Source organism: Oncorhynchus nerka, linkage group LG23 (genome assembly GCF_034236695.1).
Source record: "Oncorhynchus nerka isolate Pitt River linkage group LG23, Oner_Uvic_2.0, whole genome shotgun sequence".
Taxonomy (NCBI): domain Eukaryota; kingdom Metazoa; phylum Chordata; class Actinopteri; order Salmoniformes; family Salmonidae; genus Oncorhynchus; species Oncorhynchus nerka.
The window spans coordinates 10,140,971-10,166,756 of NC_088418.1; the positions used below are offsets into that span (position 1 = coordinate 10,140,971).

Below are 25,786 nucleotides of genomic sequence, written 5' to 3' on the forward strand. Positions count from 1 at the left end.
GGAGACAGCAGCCCAGTGTGTGGTGAGAGAGAGAGACAGAGATATGGAGACAGCAGCCCAGTGTGTGGTGAGAGAGAGACAGAGAGATGGAGACAGCAGCCCAGTGTGTGGTGAGAGAGAGAGACAGAGAGATGGAGACAGCAGCCCAGTGTGTGGTGTGAGAGAGAGAGAGAGAGAGAGAGAGAGATGAAGACAGCAGCCCAGTGTGTGGTGTGAGAGAGACAGAGAGATGGAGACAGCAGCCCAGTGTGTGGTGTGAGAGAGAGAGAGATGAAGACAGCAGCCCAGTGTGTGGTGTGAGAGAGAGAGAGATGAAGACAGCAGCCCAGTGTGTGGTGAGAGAGAGAGAGAGATGAAGACAGCAGCCCAGTGTGTGTGAGAGAGAGAGAGATGAGACAGCAGCCCAGTGAGAGAGAGAGAGAGATGAAGACAGCAGCCCAGTGTGTGGTGAGAGAGAGAGAGAGAGAGAGAGATGATGGAGACAGCAGCCCAGTGTGTGGTGAGAGAGAGAGAGAGAAGACAGCAGCCCAGTGTGTGGTGTGAGTGAGAGAGAGAGAGACAGAGCCCAGTGTGTGGTGAGAGAGAGAGAGAGATGAAGACAGCAGCCCAGTGTGTGGTGAGAGAGAGAGAGAGATGGAGACAGCAGCCCAGTGTGTGGTGTGAGAGAGAGAGAGAGAGAGATGGAGACAGCAGCCCAGTGTGTGGTGAGAGAGAGAGAGAGAGAGAAGAGAGATGAAGACAGCAGCCCAGTGTGTGGTGTGAGAGAGAGAGAGAGAGAGAGCCCAGTGTGTGGGTGAGAGAGAGAGATGAAGACAGCAGCCCAGTGTGTGGTGTGAGAGAGAGAGCAGCCAGTGAGAGAGAGAGAGAAGATGGAGACAGCAGCCCAGTGTGTGGTGAGAGAGAGAGAGAGAGAGAGAGAGAAGACAGCAGCCCAGTTTGTGGTGTGAGAGAGAGAGAGAGATGGAGACAGCAGCCCAGTGTGTGGTGTGAGAGAGAGAGAGAGAGAGAGAGAGAGAGAGAGAGAGATGAAGACAGCAGCCCAGTTTGTGGTGGGAGAGAGAGAGAGAGAGAGAGAGAGATGAAGACAGCAGCCCAGTGTGTGGTGTGAGAGAGAGAGAGAGAGAGAGAGAGAGAGAGAGAGAGATGAAGACAGCAGCCCAGTGTGTGGTGAGAGAGAGAGAGAGAGAGATGAAGACAGAGAGATGGAGACAGCCCAGTGTGTGGTGTGAGAGAGAGAGAGAGAGAGAGAGAGATGGAGACAGCAGCCCAGTGTGTGGTGAGAGAGAGAGAGAGAGATGGAGACAGCAGCCCAGTGTGTGGTGTGAGAGAGAGAGAGAGAGATGGAGACAGCAGCCCAGTGTGTGGTGTGAGAGAGAGAGAGAGAGAGATGGAGACAGCAGCCCAGTGTGTGGTGAGAGAGAGAGAGAGAGATGAGAGAGAGTGTGTGGTGAAGAGAGAGAGAGACAGCAGCCCAGTGTGTGGTGTGAGAGAGAGAGAGAGAGAGACAGAGCCCAGTGTGTGGTGAGAGAGAGAGATGAAGACAGAGCCCAGAGACAGAGCCCAGTGTGTGGTGAGAGTGAAGACAGCAGCCCAGTGTGTGGTGAGAGAGAGAGAGAGATGAGACAGCAGCCCAGTGTGTGGTGAGAGAGAGAGAGAGAGATGAGACAGCAGCCCAGTGTGTGGGAGAGAGAGAGAGAGAGATGAAGACAGCAGCCCAGTGTGTGGTGTGAGAGAGAGAGAGAGAGAGAGATGAAGACAGCAGCCCAGTTTGTGGTGTGAGAGAGAGAGAGATGGAGAGAGCCCAGTGTGTGGTGAGAGAGAGCCCAGTGGTGTGAGTGAGAGAGAGAGAGAGACAGAGCCCAGTGTGTGGTGTGAGATGAAGACAGCAGCCCAGTTTGTGGTGTGAGAGAGAGAGAGAGAGAGAGATGAAGACAGCAGCCCAGTGTGTGGTGTGACAGAGAGAGAGAGAGAGAGAGAGAGAGAGAGAGAGAGAGAGAGAGATGAAGACAGCAGCCCAGTGTGTGGTGTGAGAGAGAGAGAGAGAGAGATGAAGACAGCAGCCCAGTGTGTGGTGTGAGAGAGAGAGAGAGAGAGAGAGAGAGATGAAGACAGCAGCCCAGTGTGTGGTGTGACAGAGAGAGAGAGAGAGAGAGAGAGTGTGTGGTGTGGTCCCTAACCGTTTTGACTCTGTTGAGGACGGACATCATGATGTAACCCATGTTGTTCCTCTGGAGGTAGAAGATGTAGGGGGGGCAAGCCAGCCACAGGTACACACAAGGCAGCCATGACAGCACTGACAGCTGGAAACACTCCGGAAGGTCTGGGCTGTCTGTGTGGAGCGTCTGATTGGCTACCTGGAATCAAATAAGATGGCGACCAATGGGATGAGACCAATACCTTGTAAGTGGACAAATCATCAAACAAATATCCAGTGGGGCCAATCTGAATGACCCTATAGTCAGAACCTATGGGGACAATATGGCCGGAAGTAGAGCACTGTACGAGCCTATGGAATAGGGTGTCATGAAGACCTTAACCAGGTCTTGTTTGACCTCCCAGATCACCATATTATCAGTAGTCAATCCACTTTTCTCCTGTCTTGACCCCTGGCTTAAGGTCATGTTTAACCGTGTGGAATGTTGCATGACATCAGCTGGCTCAAGAGCCGAGAGGAGGGACACATGCACGCAGACGTAAAAATCCTCTCTCTCTCATTACAACTTCCACAGTTGCTACTTTACTCATTACGTAGAGATAGTCCTGTAGACTTCCACGGTTGCTACTTTACTCATTACGTAGAGATAGTCCTGTAGACTTCCACGGTTGCTACTTTACTCATTACGTAGAGATAGTCCTGTAGACTTCCACGGTTGCTACTTTACTCATTACGTAGAGATAGTCCTGTAGACTTCTACTTTACTCATTACGTAGATAGATTGCTACTTGCTACTTTACATTACGTAGAGATAGTCCTGTAGACTTCCATGGTTGCTACTTTACTCATTACGTAGGTAGAGATAGTCCTGTAGACTTCCACGGTTGCTACTTTACTCATTACGTAGGTAGAGATAGTCCTGTAGACTTCCACGGTTGCTACTTTACTCATTACGTAGAGATAGTCCTGTAGACTTCCACGGTTGCTACTTTACTCATTACGTAGAGAGATAGTCCTGTAGACTTCCATGGTTGCTACTTTACTCATTACGTAGAGATAGTCCTGTAGACTTCCATGGTTGCTACTTTACTCATTACGTAGATAGAGATAGTCCTGTAGACTTCCACGGTTGCTACTTTACTCATTACGTAGGTAGAGATAGTCCTGTAGACTTCCATGGTTGCTACTTTACTCATTACGTAGGTAGAGATAGTCCTGTAGACTTCCACGGTTGCTACTTTACTCATTACGTCAGATAGATATAGTCCTGTAGACTTCCATGGAGGGGAAAGCACAGCTCTGGGTGTTGGGTTGCATCATGGACTAAGAACCAAGTAGAGCAACTCAAGGAGACATTGGGAAGCTTCTGAGATACTTAAAACAGCATTACTCTCAAACTCAGCATATTGAATCCCATACTGCTTAAATAATATGCTCAAACCGTTCTTGAAATGGATCCAAAATTAAAATACAGAAAGCTTGGTTTTTCACACTCAACAGTTTCCTGTGTTTATCAAGAATGGTCAACCATCCAAAGGACATCCAGCCAACTTGACACAAAATGTGGGAAGCATCGGGAGTCAACATGGGCCAGTATCCCTGTGGAACGCTTTCGACACCTTGTAGAGTCAACATGGACCAGCATCCCTGTGGAACGCTTTCAACACCTTGTAGAGTCAACATGGACCAGCATCCCTGTGGAACGCTTTCAACACCTTGTAGAGTCAACATGGACCAGCATCCCTGTGGAACGCTTTCAACACCTTGTAGAGTCAACATGGACCAGCATCCCTGTGGAACGCTTTCAACACCTTGTAGAGTCAACATGGACCAGCATCCCTGGACCAGCATCCCTGTGGAACGCTTTCAACACCTTGTGGTGTGAGTCAACATGGGCCAGCAGTCAACATGGAGTCAACAGCATCCCTGTGAGAACATGGGCCAGCATCCCTGTGGAACGAGAGAGAGAGATGAACACCTTGTAGAGTCAACATGGGCCAGCATCCCTGTGGAACGCTTTCAACACCTTGTAGAGTCAACATGGGCCAGTATCCCAGTGTGGAACCACCTTGTAGAGTCAACATGGGCCAGTATCCCTGTGGAACGAGAACACCTTGTAGTCAACATGGGCCAACATGTAGAGTCAACATGGGCCAGTATCCCTGTGGAACGAGAGAGAGAGAGATCACACCTTGTAGAGTCAACATGGGCCAGCATCCCTGTGGAACGCTTTCAACACCTTGTAGAGTCAACATGGGCCAGTATCCCTGTGGATCAACCCTTGTAGAGTCAACATGGGCCAGCATCCCTGTGAGAACATGGACCAGCATCCCTTGGTGTGAACACCTTGTAGAGTCCATGCCCTGACAAATTGAGGCTGTTCTGAATTTGGGGATATATTTTCCCACAACTGTCCCAGAGTCTATTTGGAATAGGCTATTTATTTCTCTACAAGCTGACCAATAGGTAAACCTTTCTTCTATGGGGGACAGTAGATTGACAGGCTAGTGATTTTGATGTTCGTTACTTGTCTTGTTATCTGAGGAAAAGTTAATGTGGACAGTCATTCAAACATCTTCAAAGTGCTCATCAGAATTAGGTAAGAATTAGCGCACATCGTTGCATCCTAGACTTGCATGTTCTGTTATTATGAATGACCATCATCTAAAGGGGATTTGTGTCATTCTGAGCACCGTGGGTGGACGCCCTAATCAGGTCCGGTAAATTTAAAATGTTGCTGGTAAAATGTCTGGCGCCACAACAGAAAGCATGATCCACCATCACGTCATCATCTACTCATCTTGTGGTTTGTAGTATCAGACAGTGCTAACAAATGCTGCTTTTAAAATGAAATCTAAGCAAAAGAGTGAAGCGTATACAAATCACTATTTCACAGTCCGCCTCAAAAGACCTCTATGAAAAAGGCAGGATCTTTGCACTTCAAGCTATGTAACAAATGTGAATGTGGAACTTGAATATTGAACATTTCTGCATTCATAAGCTATGGTCATAGTTAACTCCATTCTATATTAAGATCGCTAAGTTAATTAAAACAGAGTCAGTGAGACTGGACAACAAGGCTGGGATTCATAACGAACACAAATGACATGTAATTATATTTCTGTCAGGGTTTATGTCCTTTTAATCAAATTTGGGCAAAATAAATTAAATATATTATAGGTTGGTGTACTTACAGTATGCAAATAAGGTTACTAGCCAGTCAAAGTCAAACTGACATTAGCAGTTATAACTCCTAATGAGGGCTGCTATGTCAGTGCTATGAAGGCCTTTTTATTAATTGTTTTATTAAACTAGGCAGGTCAGTTAAGAACAAATTCTTATCTACAATGACGGCCTACCGGGGAACAGTGGGTTAACTGCCTTGTTCAGGGGGCAGAACGACAGATTTTTACCTTGTCAACTCTGGGATTCGATCCAGCAACCTTTCGGGTTACTAGTCCTACACTCTAACCACTAGGCTACCTGCCGTCCCTACACTCTAACCACTAGGCTACCTGGGCCACTCTAACCACTCCCTACACTCTAACCACTAGGCTACCTGCCAGTCCCTACACTCTAACCACTAGTCTACCTGCCAGCATCCCTACACTCTAACCACTAGGCTACCTGGACCAGTCCCTACACTCTAACACTAGGCTACCTGGGCCGCCCCTACACTCTAACCCCTAGGCTACCTGCCGCTCCTACACTCTAACCGCTAGTCTACCTGGGCCAGTCCCTACACTCTAACCACTAGGCTACCTGCCGCCCCTACACTCTAACCACGGGTCTACAGCCGTCCCTACACTCTAACCACTTGGCTGCATGCCCCCCTACACTCTAACCACTAGGCTACCTGCCAGTCCCTAACTCAACCACTAGGCTACCTGCCAGTCCCTACACTCTAACCACTAGGCTACCTGCCAGTCCCTACACTTTCAACCACTTGTAGGCTACCTGGGCCAGTCCCTGTGGACACTCTAACCACTAGGCTACCTGCCAGTCCCTACACTCTAACCACTAGGCTACCTGGGCCAGCCCTGTGGAACTACACTCTAACCACTAGGCTACCTGCCCCACCTCCATGCCTCTAACCACTAGGCTGTTCTGCTCCCTCCCTCTAACCACTAGGCTACCTGCTGACGTCCCTCCACTCTAACCACTAGGCTACCTTGCCGTCCCTCCAAACTCTAACCACTAGGCTACCTGCCGTCCTGAGCACTCCACTCTAACCACTAAAATGTACCTGCCGTCCCTCCAAACCACTAGGCTACCTGCCGCCCCTACACTCTAACCACTAGGCTACCTGCCGTCCTACACTCTAACCACTAGGCTACAAATGCTGCCGTCCCTAAGCAAAAGAGTAACCACTAGGCTACCTGCCGTCCCTCTATGAAAAGGCACTTAACCACTAGGCTAACAAATGTGAATGTGGAACTACACTTAACCACTAGGCTACCTGCCCCTACACTCTAACCACTAGGCTACCTGCCGTCCCTACACTCTAACCACTAGGCTACCTGCAAATAAGGTTACCCCCAAACTCTTAACACTCTACCTAACCACCACTAGGCTACCTGCCGTCCCTACACTCTAACCACTGGGTTAGGCTACACTCTAACCACTAGGCTACCTGCCGTCCCTACACTCTAACCACTAGGCTACCTGCCGCCCTACACTCTAACCACTAGGCTACCTGCCGTCCCTACACTCTAACCACTAGGCTACCTGCCGTCCTACACTCTAACCACTAGGCTACCTGCCGTCCCTACACTCTAACCACTAGGCTACCTGCCGTCCCTACACTCTAACCACTAGGCTACCTGCCGTCCCTCCACTCTAACCACTAGGCTACCTGCCGTCCCTCCACTCTAACCACTGCTACCTGCCGCCCCCTACACTCTAACCACTAGGCTACCTGCCGCCCCTACACTCTAACCACTAGGCTACCTGCCGTCCCTACACTCTAACCACTAGGCTACCTGCTCCCCTACACTCTAACCACTAGGCTACCTGCCGTCCCCTACACTCTAACCACTAGGCTACCTGCCGTCCTCCACTCTAACCACTAGGCTACCTGCCGTCCCTACACTCTAACCACTAGGCTACCTGGCTACCTGCCCCTCACTCTAACCACTAGGCTACCTGCCGTCCCTACACTCTAACCACTAGGCTACCTGCCGTCCCTACACTCTAACCACTAGGCTACCTGCCGTCCCTACACTCTAACCACTAGGCTACCTGCCACCCCTACACTCTAACCACTAGGCTACCTGCCGTCCCTACACTCTAACCACTAGGCTACCTGCCGTCCTACACTCTAACCACTAGGCTACCTGCCGTCCCTACCACTCTAACCACTCTAGGCTACCTGCCGTCCCTACACTCTAACCACTAGGCTACCTGCCGCCCTACACTCTAACCACTAGGCTACCTGCCGTCCCTACACTCTAACCACTAGGCTACCTGCCGTCCCTACACTCTAACCACTAGGCTACCTGCCGTCCCTACACTCTAACCACTAGGTTACCTGCCGTCCTACACTCTAACCACTGGCTACCTGCCCCTAACCACTAGGCTACCTGCTCTCTAACCACTAGGCTACCTGCACCCTACACTCTAACCACTAGGTCTACATTCTAACCACTAGGCTACCTGCCGTCCCTCCACTCTAACCACTAGGCTACCTGCCACATTATAGCACACCTAAACAGAACTAAAGTGCTTGCGGTTTAGTGAGGCCTGAAAAACTATCCCAAAAACCTGTGTGAGTATGGAAGCTTTTTGTTACTATCAATAGATAAAAGGATGCAGCTATAGACAGGAGAGTAAAGCATATTGTATCAAACTCCATATCTGCAGTGTTTCAGGACCAGCCAGTGGCGAATGTGTTTGAGTGAACAGAGCAGAAGAGACCAACCCCCAGATTTTACCTGAACTACACAAGGTCCTCTACTCCGACAATTAATCCACACATAAAACGGTCGACCGAATCGTTTCTAGTCAACTCTCCTCCTTCCAGGCTTTTTCATCTTTGAACTTATATGGCGATTGGCATCTACACTCCATAGTATTAACAGGACAACCGGCAAAACATTTTGTCTTCCTAATCACCCACGTGGGTATAACCAATGAGGAGATGGCACATGGGCACCTGCTTCTATAAACCAATGAGGAGATGGCACGTGGGCACCTGCTTCTATAAACCAATGAGGAGATGGCACGTGGGCACCTGCTTCTATAAACCAATGAGGAGATGGCACGTGGGCACCTGCTTCTATAAACCAATGAGGAGATGGCACGTGGGCACCTGCTTCTATAAACCAATGAGGAGATGGCACGTGGGCACCTGCTTCTATAAACCAATGAGGAGATGGCACGTATTCTATAAACCAATGAGGAGATGGCACGTGGGCACCTGCTTCTATAAACCAATGAGGAGATGGCACGTGGGCACCTGCTTCTATAAACCAATGAGGAGATGGCACGTGGGCACCTGCTTCTATAAACCAATGAGGAGATGGCACGTGGGCACCTGCTTCTATAAACCAATGAGGAGATGGCACGTGGGCACCTGCTTCTATAAACCAATGAGGAGATGGCACGTGGGCACCTGCTTCTATAAACCAATGAGGAGATGGCACGTGGGCACCTGCTTCTATAAACCAATGAGGAGATGGCACGTGGGCACCTGCTTCTATAAACCAATGAGGAGATGGCACGTGGGCACCTGCTTCTATAAACCAATGAGGAGATGGCACGTGGGCACCTGCTTCTATAAACCAATGAGGAGATGGCACGTGGGCACCTGCTTCTATAAACCAATGAGGAGATGGCACGTGGGCACCTGCTTCTATAAACCAATGAGGAGATGGCACGTGGGCACCTGCTTCTATAAACCAATGAGGAGATGGTACGTGGGCACCTGCTTCTATAAACCAATGAGGAGATGGCACGTGGGCACCTGCTTCTATAAACCAATGAGGAGATGGTACGTGGGCACCTGCTTCTATAAACCAATGAGGAGATGGTACGTGGGCACCTGCTTCTATAAACCAATGAGGAGATGGTACGTGGGCACCTGCTTCTATAAACCAATGAGGAGATGGCACATGGGTACCTGCTTCTATAAACCAATGAGGAGATGGGAGAGGCAGGACATGCAGCGCGATCTGCGTCAGAAATAGGAATGACTTCTATTTTAGCCCTTGGCAACGCAATAATTGGTGCAATAATTGAATAAGCACGTGACCGGTCTGGTCAGCATGTTACTGAACATGTGACTTAGTGCGAACAAAGTGGCGCTGTAATTGACAGAACACGTCAAGCAGTTCAGGGATAATCCTGCCCTCTTCCTCCTCAGTACAGTTAGAAATATTAGTACTATGGTTGGGGATGATATTCCTTTCCAGTTTCTATCAGATCCAGAGGCAGGTCATCAGCCCGAACCGCCTGTGAAAAAGAGCACAAATTACGCAACAAAAAAAAAAAAGTTAACATGGATGGAAACCTAAAAACACAGATTTTCAACGTCCAAGTCAATTCAGATATCCTACTGTTTTGTTATTGTTCACAATAACTGTATGCTCCGGTTTAGTGCATGTTGTCATAACCAATCATTCATTCACTCAATTTACCCAAGTGTGGTCTTATTGAATAGTTCAATGGAGGTGTTATAGCACAGGTAGGGATGACAATGTTCACTGTCTCCCATTTGGCAAGAAAGAGGAACACTGATCTAGACTAACCAATTGTACAAATACATTGCTCTTTAGTCCATGAAGGGAAGGTGCCAAGTGCAGACCATTGGAAGAATGGCCTGCAGACTAGATCATCTTGTCCCTTACAATCTTTGGTACTGTCCCCTGTGGGATTCAATACTGTAACATTTACAGTAACATTTACAGTATTTACTGGCATGCAAACAAAAGCTGGACTTGCAACGAACAAGAGAATAGAATTAGATTTAATTTTACTGTGGACAATACCATGCTGTAGAGTAGCCCTTATATTGAGGGCGTTTAATTAAGCTGGACCAGGGTGCACCGGGCTGTGGCCCGTCACGTGAACAGGCAAAAGCGGTGAGGGAGGAGCGCCCTGCTGAAAATCGAACCGAAATCTGCGTCGCCAGGTCGTATTGTCAACAAGACAGCATAGTTCATCGTTCAGAAACACACATTTATTGGACTTGTAGTTACTGACTCTGAAAAACACCAAAAGAAAGATGCCCAGGGTCCCTGCTCATCTGCGTGAACATGACTTAGGCATGCTGCAAGGAGGCATGAGGACTGCAGATGTGGCCAGGGCAATAAATTGCAATGTCCGTACTGTGAGACGCCAAAGACAGCGCTACACGGAGACAGGATGGACAGCTGATCGTCCTCGCACTGGCAGACCACGTGTAACAACACCTGCACAGGATCGGTACATCCGAACATCACACCTGTGGGAGGAGCACAGGATGGCAACAACAACTGCCCGAGTTACACCAGGAACACTCAATCCCTCCATCAGTGCTCAGCCTGCTGGACTGAGAGCTTGTAGGCCATGTTGTAAGGCAGGTCCTCACCAGACATCACCGGCAACAAATGTCGCCTATAGGCACAAACCCACCATCGCTGGACCAGACAGGACTGGCAAAAAGTGCTCTACACTGACGAGTCACGGTTTTGTCTCACCAGGGATTCGCATTTATCGTCGAAGGAATGAGCATTACACCGAGGCCTGTACTCTGGAGCGGGATAGATTTGGAGGTGGAGGATGCCACCAGCCATACTGCTCGTTCTGTATGGGACTTCCTGCAAGACAGGAATGTCAGTGTTCTGCCATGGCCAGCGAAGAGCCTGGATCTCAAGCCCACTGAGCTGGGACCTGTTGGATCGGAGGTCGAGGGCTAGGGCCATTCCCCCAAGAAATGTCCGGGAACTTGCAGGTGCCTTGGTGGAAGAGTGGGGTAACATCTCACAGCAAGAACTGGCAAATCTGGTGCAGTCCATGAGGAGGATATGCACTGCAGTACTTATGCAGCTGGTGGCCACACCAGATACTGACTGTTACTTTTGATTTTGACCCCCCCTTTGTTCAGGGACACATTATTCCATTTCTGTTAGTCACATGTTTGTGGAACTTGTTCAGTTTATGTCTCAGTTGTTAAATCTTGTTATGTTCATACAAATATTTACACATGTTAAGTTTGCTGAAAATAAACGCAGTTGACAGTGAGAGGACGTTTCTATTTTTGCTAAGTTTATAATAGTCAATTAGCTAACTAGTAGTAGTCCCCTCCGCTGAGCTAAATAGTCCTCTCCCGCGAACTCCTCGCGCACACTGGCTGTTCTTCATCTTCCTGTGGAGTTTCATACTGGTTGTAGTTGCCAGGACAGCCCCAAAACACACCACATTGATACCGTATGCCTCGTTGAGCGATACAGCTACGACCGAAGGGGACTGTTGCCAGCAAGCACAGCCAACCTCTTCTAGCCTGAGTTATGACAAAAACTAAATTAATTATCAATTGGTAACGTAAGGCAATCACAACAAGGAAATGAAATGGCAAACATGAGAAATGTCATTTAAGTTAAATGTGTCATTATTATACTGGATAATATCATGGAAATGAAATATTAAACCCACTTTTCTATTTATTTTTCAAAATGGGCAGACATTATCCATATTCAATCATGAAAATGATAATGCAATATATAATTTTTTGCATTTCAATTTTAATTTTGTCACAAAAAAAAATGCATATCTAATTTCAAACATGATATTGATTTGTCATTTGACCATTTGCATTTCGGCAGCTAAATGCTTCCATAATTTACAGCAGGAAGTGAAAAACCAAAAGGCAAGGCACACCCCATCCATGTACCATGCATTGCATCTCACAGACTAATCCATCACTTCTAGTCATATAGACAGACAGTGGAGTCTATTTGGCCATTTCTGTCATGTTTGAGTATACACATGCCAGGTGTTCTTGTAATGGTCTTCAGTATAGCGTGGAAAATATGCAAGACCACAGCTGGACAGTAAAATGTATAAATATTTGGAAATACTCTAAGCAAGTCATCATTTATTTGTAGATATTCAAGGTTACTTTGTTAAGATGCCATTTTAAATCCAAATAAATAAAATCACAGGCACCATACCATTCCTTCCTTATTAAACCAGTATAAACCAGTTGACATCAATGGATGCGGCACTATAGCCATCCTCTATAGTTACACATAGGTAAATGTCATTAATTATTCGGCCCATCTGCTTAATAGCCAGGGTTTAGGAGCAGGCCAGGGTTTAGGAGCAGGCCAGGCCAGGGTTTAAGAGCAGGCCAGGCCAGGGTTTAAGAGCAGGCCAGGCCAGGGTTTAAGAGCAGGCCAGGCCAGGGTTTAAGAGCAGGCCAGGCCAGGGTTTAAGAGCAGGCCAGGCCAGGGTTTAAGAGCAGGCCAGGCCAGGGTTTAAGAGCAGGCCAGGCCAGGGTTTAAGAGCAGGCCAGGCCAGGGTTTAAGAGCAGGCCAGGCCAGGGTTTAGGAGCAGGCCAGGGTTTAAGAGCAGGCCAGGCCAGGGTTTAAGAGCAGGCCAGGCCAGGTTTTAAGAGCAGGCCAGGCAAGGTTTTAAGAGCAGGCCAGGCCAGGTTTGAAGAGCAGGCTAGGCCAGGGTTGAAGAGCAGGCTAGGCCAGGGTTGAAGAGCAGGCTAGGCCAGGGTTGAAGAGCAGGCTAGGACTGAATCATATTAGTGTGACAGGACAAAAGCAATATACACAGCATGGTTGTGTAAATCGAAGGGACTGAACTGAATGAAGTGACTGAATAAGCTAATTTCTGCTAGCTTGCCATTGCACAGTGGTCTGTTGCACCAGAACAGGCACCTCCCCAGTGTGCGGTTGCGGTGTGTGAGTGGTAGGTTGCGGTGTGTGAGTGGTAGGTTGGGGTGTGTGAGTGGTAGGTTGGATGGTAGGTTGCGGTGTGTGAGTGGTAGGTTGCGGTGTGTGAGTGGTAGGTTGGATGGTAGGTTGCGGTGTGTGAGTGGTAGGTTGGATGGTAGGTGGCAGTGTGTGAGTGGTAGGTTGGATGGTAGGTTGCAGTGTGTGAGTGGTAGGTTGGATGGTAGGTTGCGGTGTGTGAGGGGTAGGTTGGATGGTAGGTTGCGGTGTGTGAGGGGTAGGTTGGATGGTAGGTTGCGGTGTGTGAGTGGTAGGTTGGGGTGTGTGAGTGGTAGGTTGGGTGGTAGGTTGCGGTGTGTGAGTGGTAGGTTGGATGGTAGGTTGCGGTGTGTGAGTGGTAGGTTGGGGTGTGTGAGTGGTAGGTTGGATGGTAGGTTGCGGTGTGTGAGTGGTAGGTTGGATGGTAGGTTGCGGTGTGTGAGTGGTAGGTTGGGGTGTGTGAGTGGTAGGTTGCAGTGTGTGAGTGGTAGGTTGGATGGTAGGTTGCGGTGTGTGAGTGGTAGGTTGGATGGTAGGTTGCGGTGTGTGAGTGGTAGGTTGGGGTGTGTGAGTGGTAGGTTGGATGGTAGGTTGCGGTGTGTGAGTGGTAGGTTGCGGTGTGTGAGTGGTAGGTTGCGGTGTGTGAGTGGTAGGTTGGATGGTAGGTTGCGGTGTGTGAGTGGTAGGTTGCGGTGTGTGAGTGGTAGGTTGGATGGTAGGTTGCGGTGTGTGAGTGGTAGGTTGGATGGTAGGTTGCAGTGTGTGAGTGGTAGGTTGGATGGTAGGTTGCGGTGTGTGAGGGGTAGGTTGGATGGTAGGTTGCGGTGTGTGAGTGGTAGGTTGGGGTGTGTGAGTGGTAGGTTGGATGGTAGGTTGCGGTGTGTGAGTGGTAGGTTGCGGTGTGTGAGTGGTAGGTTGCGGTGTGTGAGTGGTAGGTTGGATGGTAGGTTGCGGTGTGTGAGTGGTAGGTTGCGGTGTGTGAGTGGTAGGTTGCGGTGTGTGAGTGGTAGGTTGGATGGTAGGTTGCGGTGTGTGAGTGGTAGGTTGCGGTGTGTGAGTGGTAGGTTGCGGTGTGTGAGTGGTAGGTTGGATGGTAGGTTGCGGTGTGTGAGTGGTAGGTTGCGGTGTGTGAGTGGTAGGTTGCGGTGTGTGAGTGGTAGGTTGGATGGTAGGTTGCGGTGTGTGAGTGGTAGGTTGCGGTGTGTGAGTGGTAGGTAGGATGGTAGGTTGCGGTGTGTGAGTGGTAGGTTGGATGGTAGGTTGCTGTGTGTGAGTGGTAGGTTGGATGGTAGGTTGCTGTGTGTGAGTGGTAGGTTGCGGTGTGTGAGTGGTAGGTAGGATGGTAGGTTGCGGTGTGTGAGTGGTAGGTTGGATGGTAGGTTGCGGTGTGTGAGTGGTAGGTTGGATGGTAGGTTGCGGTGTGTGAGTGGTAGGTTGCTGTGTGTGAGTGGTAGGTTGCGGTGTGTGAGTGGTAGGTTGGACGGTAGGTTGCGGTGTGTGAGTGGTAGGTTGGATGGTAGATTGCGGTGTGTGAGTGGTAGGTTGCGGTGTGTGAGTGGTAGGTTGCGGTGTGTGAGTGGTAGGTTGCGGTGTGTGAGTGGTAGGTTGCTGTGTGTGAGTGGTAGGTTGCTGTGTGTGAGTGGTAGGTTGCTGACGTTCTGCCCCTGAGAAAGGTAGTTAACCCACTGTACCCCGGGCGCCGATGACGTGGATTTCGATTAAGGCAGCCCCCCGAACCTCTCTGATTCAGAGGGGTTGGGTTAAATGCGGAAGACACATTTCAGTTTACTGCATTCAGTTGTACAACTGACTAGGTATCCACCTCCCCCTTCTCTTTGTGTGAGGTATTGATGGGTTAGAAGGTACCGAACACTTCTGGGCACAAAATAGGCTAGTTGAGAACAAGTTCTCATTTGCAACTGCGACCTGGCCAAGATAAAGCATAGCAGTGTGAACAGACAACAGAGTTACACATGGAGTAAACAATTAACAAGTCAATAACACAGTATATATATATTTTTTTAAAGAGAGTCTATAAACATTGTGTGCAAAAGGCACGAGGAGGTAGGCGAATAATTACATCATCGGCGCCTGGGTAACAGTGGGTTAACTGCCTTTCTTATGGGCAGAACAACAGATTTTTTTTTACCTTGTCAGCTCTGGGATTCAATCCAGCAACCTTTCGTTTCCTGGCCCAACGCTCTAACCACTGGGCTACCCTTCGTTTGATGCCAGTGACAAGACTGATTAGAGAATGAACGTAAATGTTTCTCCGGTCGTTATTGCTCACTTTATCATTGTGACCAAATCTGGAAACAAACTCTGTTGACATTGTGGTTTAGTAATTAACGTTAGTAGTTCTTTTGACATCAACACATCAATGTCAACAGTCGTAGCTTTGCAGCTTCTCCCATCCCCCCCTATAGTGAAAGTATGTTACACACCCTCTGGTTATGGTGGAAAAAGGAAGTGTGAGCATGTTTGATAAGTTTGCATTGTAAAGGTACTGTATGCAAATAAATCCTTGGCTGACACAAGTAAGCCCCAATACTGTAAGTCTACTGCTATTTAGCAAAACATTTTATGTGACAACTTGAAAAAGACCATGGAGATAATTAATTTAATGTTTGTTGCAAGACTATTCCAAAGAATTGTTTCTTTTCCCAGAACCCTCTTGGTTTTGGGTCTGGGTGCCAAGATTTCTCAATAGCTGCAGTCAGTGTTTACGGTGAGTGTGAAAATTTCCCCATGGCGAATAAAATAATGAGTCATCTACAGTTGAAGTGGGAAGTTTACATACACCTTAGCCAAATACATTTAAACTCAGTTTTTCCACAATTCCTGACATTTAATCCGAGTAAAAATTCACAGTCTTAGGTCAATTAGGATCACCACTATGTTTTAAGAATGTGAAATGTCAGAATAATAGTAGAGAGAATGATTTATTTCAGCTTTTCTTTCTTTCATCACATTCCCACTGGGTTAGAAGTTTACATACACTCAATTAGTATTTGGTAGCATTGCCCACAATAAGTTGGGTGAATTTTGGCCCATTCCTCCAGACAGAGCTGGTGTAACTGAGTCAGGTCAGGAGGCCTTTTTGCTCACACATGCATTTTTAGTTCTGCCAACAAATTTTCTATAGGATTGAGGTCAGGGCTTTGTGATGATCACTCCAATACATTGACTTTGTTGTCCTTAACCTCTTAAGCCATTTTGCCACAACTTTGGGAGTATGCATGGGGTCATTGTCCATTTGGAAGACACATTTGAGACCAAGCTTTAACTTCCTGACTGATGTCTTGAGATGTTGCTTCAATATATCCACATAATTTTGCCTCCTCATGATGCCATCTATTTTGTGAAGTGCACCAGCCCCTCCTGCAGCAAAGCACCCCCACAACATGATGCTGCCACCCCCGTGCTTCACGGTTGGGATGGTGTTCTTTGGCTTGCAAGCCTCCCCCTTTTTCCTCCAAACATAACGATGGTCATTATGGCCAAACAGTTCTATTTTTTGTTTCATCAGACCAGAGGACATTTCTCCAAAAAGTATGATCTTTGTCCCCATGTGCAGTTGCAAACCATAGTCTGGCTTTTTTAATGGCGTTTTGGAGCAGTGGCTTCTTCCTTGCTGAGCGGCCTTTCAGGTTACGTCAATATAGGACTCGTTTTACTGTGGATATAGATACCTTCGTGCCCGTTTCCTCCAGCATCTTCACAAGGTCCTTTGCTGTTGTTCTGGGATTGATTTGCACTTTTCACACCAAAGTACGTTCATCTCTAGGAGACAGAACGCGTCTTCTTCCTGAGCGGTGTGACGGCTGCGTGGTCCCATGGTGTTTATACTTGCGTTCTATTGTTTGTACAGATGAAAGTGGTACCTTCAGGCATTTGGAAATTGCTCCCAAGCATGAACCAGACTTGTTGAGGTCTACACATTTTTTTCTGGGATCTTGGCTTTCTTTTGATTTTCCCATGATGTCAAGCAAAGAGGCACTGAGTTTGAAGGTAGGCCTTGAAATACATCCAGTTACACCTCCAATTGACTCAAATTATGTCAATTAGCCTATCAGAAACTTCTAAAGCCATGACATAATTTTCTGGAATTTCCAAGCTGTTTAAAGTCAACTTAGTGTATGCTAACTTCTGACCTACTGGAAATGTGATACAGTGAATTATAAGTGAAATAATCTGTCTGTAAACAGTTATTGGAAGAATTACTTGTATCATGCACAAAGTAGATGTCCTAACCTACTTGCCAAAACTATAGTTTGTTAACAAGAAATTTGTGGAGTGGTTGAAAAACAAGTTAATGACTCCAACCTAAGTGTATGTAAACTTCTGACTTCAATTGTATATTTTACAACTTCACAGTGCTGAAAATGTTATTCATGGTGCCATTAGAAGCAAACATTCATAGATCATTTGTCTGATGTCATCTGTGTTCTCTGGGTGATTCGAGCCCTGAACGCTGATTGGCTGAAAGCCGTGGTAATATAGTGGGGCAAAAAAGTATTTAGTCAGCCACCAATTGTGCAAGTTCTCCCACTTAAAAAGATGAGAGAGGCCTGTAATTTTCATCATAGGTACACTTCAACTATGACAGACAAAATGAGGGAAAAAAATCCAGAAAAATCACATTGTAGGATTTTTAATGAATTTATTTGCAAATTATGGTGGCTTTTGTCATTTTCATTCACAGATTGTTTTCCAGTGTTAAGAACCAAAGATCATTAAATCATGTCTTTAAAGCTATTTTTTTCCATTTTAAGTAGAGAACTCGAGTGAATGTTGTACTCTGGTTTCTTACATGTTGTATTTACCTGAAGTCTTTTATCTGAAAAAGCAATACTCAACAATACTTATTATAAAAATGGATTTGGGAGGGAGTTATTCACGACAATCGTTTGGTAATGCCTGTCAACAGTGACATTTGAATTATCAATACTCATCCGCTGTCCCACAGCACAGCCAGGCAATTCCTACCCTTCATCCCCCTTGACAAAAGAAAAGAGAATAAGAGTCTAGACGTTATTTCCCCATGCTTTTAGCTGATCGTGGGGGGCGTGTCTTAACCTTGCTTCCTGTCTCTATGAGCTGTGCAACAATGTTGCAGTTTTTGTGATCTCCAATGTGCCATAGAATATTCATGTGTCCAGACTGACAACTTCTCTGAGCCAGATTCATACAGCAGTCTAATTATTGTATCCAAAGAAAAGAAGTGTACACACACACACACACACACACATACACATACACATATTTTGAATTCAGGCTGTAACACAACTAAATGTGGAATAAGTCAATGGCCTCATGATATATTGCTTAATTAAGGAACCAAAGAAACGTGAATCGTCTCTGAAAGATCACAAAGTCATCTGAGGTAACGATAAGTCAATACGGTATCAAAGTGAGGGGAGCCAGAGTCATGATGACTGCAATACATTTTGTCAAGTCAGCATTTCAGCAATTCCCTACTTAACGTTAAAACAACACTACTGGAGTCAAACGGATACTGAGAGATTCTGGCAATTAAGACCTTTTTCTATTTACCCCGAGTCAGATAAACTTGTGGATTAAATGTTTATGTTTCTGCTGTGTGCAGTTTGAAGGAAGTTGCAGCTATTGCTAAATAGCGTTAGCGCAATGGCTAGAAGTCTACCGGAACATCGAACATAACTGTTCCAATAGAATTCTAGTCGTTTCTTTAACCCTGGTTTCCAGAATCTCTCCCTTTAAAGTGACCGTGGGATATCCCCGAGTCAAACAGCACTGGGCCGCTTACAGACACTGAAAACCTCTATATAATCTAGTGTCCAACATCTACTTTTCCCCTAAAATACACAACAATTGGAAGTGAATGAAACTGAAACTGGAATTGAATGTCCTTAACACACATGGATGTTTACCATTCAGTCTGGTGTCACCATTTCTTTCTTTTGACGAAAAGAACTGTCACTTCTCAGTTAAGACGTGCTAAACCACATTTCCTAAAGACTAATGAACGTCACACAAAGTCCAGCCCAGCTCCATTCAACTGTAGAAGACAAAAGAAAGTTGAATCATGTCTACAGCTCACTTCTCTACTTTAAAACCTCACCCCACTGGATGTTGTATAAAAATGGTTCACTCGTATCACAAAATAATCAGCTTTACTGCAAATATCAACACCTGTTGCAGCAGAGGCAATTCCCGGTGAAGAACTGAAGGCTAGGTGTTAAGTTACATGCTGTCCACCTGTGTCGAAGACATTACTATTCAAAAGATGCAGAACTAAGAACAGATATAGCCCTGGGTTCACCCCAGACTTGACTGCTCTTGACCAGCACAAAAACATCCTGTGGCATTCTTTATTAGCATCAAATAGTCCCCGTGATATGCAACTTTTCAGGGAAGTCAGGAACCAATATACTCAGTCAGTCAGGAAAGCAAAGACTAGATTTTTCAAACAGAAATTTGCATCCTGTAGCTCGAACTCCAAAATGTTTTGGGACACTGTAAAGTCCATGGAGAATAAGAGCACCTCCTCCCAGCTGCCCACTGCACTGAGGAAACACTGTCACCACCGATAAATCTACGATAATTTCAATAAGCATTTTTCTACGGCTGGCCATGCTTTCCCCTGGCTAACCCTACACCGGCCATCATCTCTGCACCCCCTGCAGAAACTTGCCCAAGACCCCCCAACCTCCCGCCAGACTAGCGTCACTACTCTGGACAGTTCTGACTTAGAATATGTGGACAACTACAAATACCTAGGTGTCTGGTTAGACTGTAAACTATCCTTCCAGACTCACATTAAGCATCTCCAATCCAAAACTAAATCTAGAATCGGCTTCCTATTTCGCAACAAAGCTGCCTTCACTCATGCTGCCAAACATACCCTCTTAAAACTGACTATCCTACCGCTCCTTGACTTCAGCAATGTCATTTACAAAATAGCCTCCAACACTCTACTCAACAAATTGGATGCATTCTATCACAGTGCCATCCGTTTTGTCACCAAAGCCCCATATACTACCCACCACTGCGACCTACGCGCTCTCGTTGGCTGGCCCTCACTACATAGTCGTCGCCAAACCCACTGGCTCCAGGTCATCTATAAGTCTACGCTAGGTAAAGCTCCGCATCAGCAGCTTTTGACTGTCAGTCACTGACAGTGTTGTAGTCACTCAATTAGCCAATGTCAAGTAAAACATTTTTGATGGGTAAGTTAGTCTAGCAGTCAGCTATCAAAACTTAGTAGTGTTCATGGTCGAATTACCGACCCCCCCCCCCCCCGTTGATTTTGTTAGTCACTCGCAGTCAGATATCATATTAAAAACGGACAACATTTCTGTCCACTCCACGGGCAAAAATGTGTTTAATTGCAGGAAATGAGTTACAAAAATGGTTAAATCCTCTCACTGCCCCCATGGCAAGATGTGTAGAATTCCAGAAAATGAACTCTAAAACATAAATGTTCTCTCCACTGTCAACGGGGGGCTAAAATGTTTGGCTCGCAAGGTGAAAGAATATCGCCTAGAGGCAGTAAAAGGCTAGGGCCCGCTCTGACTGCATGGTGGGTATGAATGTGGGTATACTGTGGCCCCTCATGATGAGTTGGTGGCCCCAACCTCCATCGAAGTTGCCCACCCCTGGTTTAAAATCGACAGAAACACGTTTTCCATCCCGAAAATGATGACTTACTAAAAAATTAAAAAATGTAATAAGATCCAATTACTGTTTTTCCTCCATATTAAACGGGATAGTGTGTGTCTCGGCAATGAAGCCATTCATCTACTTCCCTAGAGTCAGATAAACAGAAACAGCTAACACGCTGTAGAGCCAGGGGTGTAAAACTCTTTCCTTGGATGGCCGAGGTGTCTGCTGGTTAAATAAAGGTAAAATAAAATAAATAAACAAAAATAAATAAACAGTCCCTGGTTCAAATCCAGGCTGTATCACATCTGTGATTGGGAGTCCCATAGGGCGGCAGCCTGGGTAGGCCGTCATTGTAAATAAGCATTTGCCTATTAAATAAAATGTAAAAAAGTGAAATTATGCATGGTTAAAATTTGGCCATAGACATATTTTAAACTAATTTAACATTTGTTCTGAAATGGGTTGGCTACAGTTTACGCAAGCATCCAGGACCGAATACATTTCCTTGTTGGTTTATTACACTTTAACTGCGCTCGGTGTCTTGTTTAAATCCCCAACACCAAGCTTTCAAAGATGTATAACTAAACCAAGATAAACCACACAAATGAGTCAGTGGGCAGAACAAGCAATGATGTGGGCCGAGCCAAGCACGTCCTAGCGATATCCTATTGGCGCGTTCTAGTATACAGCCGCAAATTTCCGTTACGGAACGCCTACTCAAGTGCGCCTGTGCAATAACTCAATTTGCCTTTGCACTCCTAAACAGCGCGATTTTTTTTTTTACTTTGGAAAAGAGTAAAGTCTACACAACTTAGTCCACTCTGTTCATAACTAATTGTAGTTTTTGGAACGGAGTACTGTAGTGAGATCAAATGTTTAATTGAAGAGAATGTGCAGAATGTTGGACAAAATCTCTCGTTCCATCTTCTCCCACTGCCCGCAAGTGGGCTTCCTCTCACTACCATATTTGGTAATGAGAGGAAACGCCAACCGTATGCTTCACATTTATACACCCAGTGACATCTGGCTCATTGTTATATCTTTAGGGTTATGGTTGTACTGTAACTGCACACCTCCAAAACCAAGAAACATTGCTAAATTAGTCAACTATACACAACAATTTCTGCGGCTTACACATAGAAAACATTGAAGCCAAGATAACGTCCTTGTTTCAGATCCTTGTGATATACACGAGGTGATCACAACCGTGAACTCAACTGCCTGCCATCCGACAAGCCTTTACTTACCCAGAACGGGAGCTCTGGTCCGCATAAGCGCTCCATGTCCAAGGAGCTTCGGCACAACGAACGAATTACCCTTTCCCGGCGTTAACAGGTCGGCTCCGTCACTTTCAACTTATTTTGTTCTCGCACAGACAGAGACACGTTAGCGGAGCACGTTGAGTTAATTTGGAATAGTAGTTTGGCTCTGCTTCTGAACAACCCTCCTTCTCTCTCTCTCCTCATTTCAATCTAGAATGCTGTTAGAGGTGAACAGTCACACCAATGTTGTACCAGCGCGATGTGAACAACATTCATAACAACGATAGTGGAATCAGCGGTTTACCTTCAAAATAAAAGTCATCCATTGAAACTGATGCACACCGATAAAAAATTGTTGAATCATGCCACAAATGTTCTAGATGACGCTAAACAACGTTTGAATGTTGTCATACAAATTCACAAAGTTAGTTAAATTTACCCCAAACAAATCAGTTGAAATCGCATTGTGAATGTATTTAAATTCAGAATTGCATTTGGGGCATTACTTTTATGCTCTGTACAGCCTATGGATGTTTCACCCATGAAATGGGGTATCAGCCTACTCAGTGACATCCACAGAATACAAGTTTGTAGAGTTTACACATCTATTAGCGTCTTAACACTTCTTAAAATGTTCACACTTGAGTAAAAGTAAAGCTTTTGTTAATAGAAAATGACTCAAGTAAAAGTGAAAGTCACCCAGTAAAATACTAATTGTGTAACAGTCTAAAACTATTTGGATTTAAAATATACTTCAGTATCAAAAGTAATAGTAATTCATGTATTTTGTTGAATTAATTTAAACAGGCTTAAAGGCTCACAGAGCCCGGAGGCAGCCGCTGTATCCTAAACAGGCTTAAAGGCTCACAGAGCCCGGAGGCAGCCGCTGCATCCTAAACAGGCTTAAAGGCTCACAGAGCCCGGAGGCAGCCGCTGTATCCTAAACAGGCTTAAAGGCTCACAGAGCCCGGAGGCAGCCGCTGTATCCTAAACAGGCTTAAAGGCTCACAGAGCCCGGAGGCAGCCGCTGCATCCTAAACAGGCTTAAAGGCCCACAGAGCCCGGAGGCAGCCGCTGCATCCTAAACAGGCTTAAAGGCTCACAGAGCCCGGAGGCAGCCGCTGTATCCTAAACAGGCTTAAAGGCTCACAGAGCCCGGAGGCAGCCGCTGTATCCTAAACAGGCTTAAAGGCTCACAGAGCCCGGAGGCAGCCGCTGCATCCTAAACAGGCTTAAAGGCCCACAGAGCCCGGAGGCAGCCGCTGTATCCTAAACAGGCTTAAAGGCTCACAGAGCCCGGAGGCAGCCGCTGTATCCTAAACAGGCTTAAAGGCTCACAGAGCCCGGAGGCAGCCGCTGTATCCTAAACAGGCTTAAAGGCTCACAGAGCCCGGAGTCAGCCGCTGTATCCTAAACAGGCTTAAAGGCTCAAAGAGCCCGGAGGCAGCCGCTGCATCCTAAACAGGCTTAAAGGCTCACAGAGCCCGGAGGCAGCCGCTGTATCCTAAACAGGCTTAAAGGCTCACAGAGCCCGGAGGCAGCCGCTGCATCCTAAACAGGCTTAAAGGCTGACAGAGCCCGGAGGCAGCCGCTGTATCCTAAACAGGCTTAAAGGCTCACAGAGCCCGGAGGCAGCCGCTGTATCCTAAACAGGCTTAAAGGCCCACAGAGCCCGGAGGCAGCCGCTGTATCCTAAACAGGCTTAAAGGCTCAAAGAGCCCGGAGGCAGAGCCCGGAGGCAGCTGTATCCTAAACAGGCTTAAAGGCTCACAGAGCCCGGAGGCAGCCGCTGTATCCTAAACAGGCTTAAAGGCTCACAGAGCCCGGAGGCAGCCGCTGTATCCTAAACAGGCTTAAAGGCTCACAGAGCCCGGAGGCAGCCGCTGTATCCTAAACAGGCTTAAAGGCTCAAAGAGCCCGGAGGCAGCCGCTGTATCCTAAACAGGCTTAAAGGCTCACAGAGCCCGGAGGCAGCCGCTGTATCCTAAACAGGCTTAAAGGCTCACAGAGCCCGGAGGCAGCCGCTGTATCCTAAACAGGCTTAAAGGCTCACAGAGCCCGGAGGCAGCCGCTGTATCCTAAACAGGCTTAAAGGCTCACAGAGCCCGGAGGCAGCCGCTGTATCCTAAACAGGCTTAAAGGCTCACAGAGCCCGGAGGCAGCCGCTGTATCCTAAACAGGCTTAAAGGCTCACAGAGCCCGGAGGCAGCCGCTGTATCCTAAACAGGCTTAAAGGCTCACAGAGCCCGGAGGCAGCCGCTGTATCCTAAACAGGCTTAAAGGCTCACAGAGCCCGGAGGCAGCCGCTGTATCCTAAACAGGCTTAAAGGCTCACAGAGCCCGGAGGCAGCCGCTGTATCTAAACAGGCTTAAAGGCTCACAGAGCCCGGAGGCAGCCGCTGTATCCTAAACAGGCTTAAAGGCTCACAGAGCCCGGAGGCAGCCGCTGTATCCTAAACAGGCTTAAAGGCTCACAGAGCAGGCAGCCGCTGCCCAGGAAAGGCAGCCGCTGTATCCTAAACAGGCTTAAAGGCCCACAGAGCCCGGAGGCAGCCGCTGTATCCTAAACAGGCTTAAAGGCTCAAAGGCAGCCGCTGTATCCTAAACAGGCTTAAAGGCAGAGCCGCTGGCAGCCGCTGTATCCTAAACAGGCTTAAAGGCTCACAGAGCCCGGAGGCAGCCGCTGTATCCTAAACAGGCTTAAAGGCTCACAGAGCCCGGAGGCAGCCGCTGCATCCTAAACAGGCTTAAAGGCCCACAGAGCCCGGAGGCAGCCGCTGTATCCTAAACAGGCTTAAAGGCTCACAGAGCCCGGAGGCAGCCGCTGTATCCTAAACAGGCTTAAAGGCTCACAGAGCCCGGAGGCAGCCGCTGTATCCTAAACAGGCTTAAAGGCTCACAGAGCCCGGAGTCAGCCGCTGTATCCTAAACAGGCTTAAAGGCTCAAAGAGCCCGGAGGCAGCCGCTGCATCCTAAACAGGCTTAAAGGCTCACAGAGCCCGGAGGCAGCCGCTGTATCCTAAACAGGCTTAAAGGCTCACAGAGCCCGGAGGCAGCCGCTGTATCCTAAACAGGCTTAAAGGCTCACAGAGCCCGGAGGCAGCCGCTGTATCCTAAACAGGCTTAAAGGCTCACAGAGCCCGGAGGCAGCCGCTGTATCCTAAACAGGCTTAAAGGCCCACAGAGCCCGGAGGCAGCCGCTGTATCCTAAACAGGCTTAAAGGCTCAAAGAGCCCGGAGGCAGCCGCTGTATCCTAAACAGGCTTAAAGGCTCAAAGAGCCCGGAGGCAGCCGCTGTATCCTAAACAGGCTTAAAGGCTCACAGAGCCCGGAGTCAGCCTCTGTATCCTAAACAGGCTTAAAGGCTCAAAGAGCCCGGAGGCAGCCGCTGTATCCTAAACAGGCTTAAAGGCTCACAGAGCCCGGAGGCAGCCGCTGTATCCTAAACAGGCTTAAAGGCTCACAGAGCCCGGAGGCAGCCGCTGTATCCTAAACAGGCTTAAAGGCTCACAGAGCCCGGAGGCAGCCGCTGTATCCTAAACAGGCTTAAAGGCTCACAGAGCCCGGAGGCAGCCGCTGTATCCTAAACAGGCTTAAAGGCTCACAGAGCCCGGAGGCAGCCGCTGTATCCTAAACAGGCTTAAAGGCCCACAGAGCCCGGAGGCAGCCGCTGTATCCTAAACAGGCTTAAAGGCTCAAAGAGCCCGGAGGCAGCCGCTGTATCCTAAACAGGCTTAAAGGCTCAAAGAGCCTGGAGGCAGCCGCTGTATCCTAAACAGTCTTAAAGGCTCACAGAGCCC

At 47.5% G+C, this 25,786-nt stretch overlaps 1 protein-coding gene across 2 annotated transcripts in view; it reads right to left on the reverse strand.

Moving 5' to 3' along the window:
* LOC115107162 (ATP-binding cassette sub-family C member 3-like) overlaps positions 1–22,224 on the reverse strand; it is an 83,936-nt gene extending 61,712 nt beyond the window's left edge. Inside the window, exons 1-2 of one of the 2 annotated variants that reach the window (XM_065007842.1) lie at positions 21,972–22,224; positions 2,178–2,354 (exon numbers count right to left, since the gene is read on the reverse strand). In XM_065007842.1, the coding sequence (XP_064863914.1) occupies positions 2,178–2,354; positions 21,972–22,007 (213 nt within the window). In that variant the 5' untranslated portion in view covers positions 22,008–22,224. Of the gene's footprint in view, positions 1–2,177; positions 2,355–15,226; positions 15,425–21,971 lie in introns of those variants that run through there. The other variant, XM_065007841.1, reaches the window with a different exon arrangement.
* Between the last annotated feature and the right edge of the window lie 3,562 nt (positions 22,225–25,786).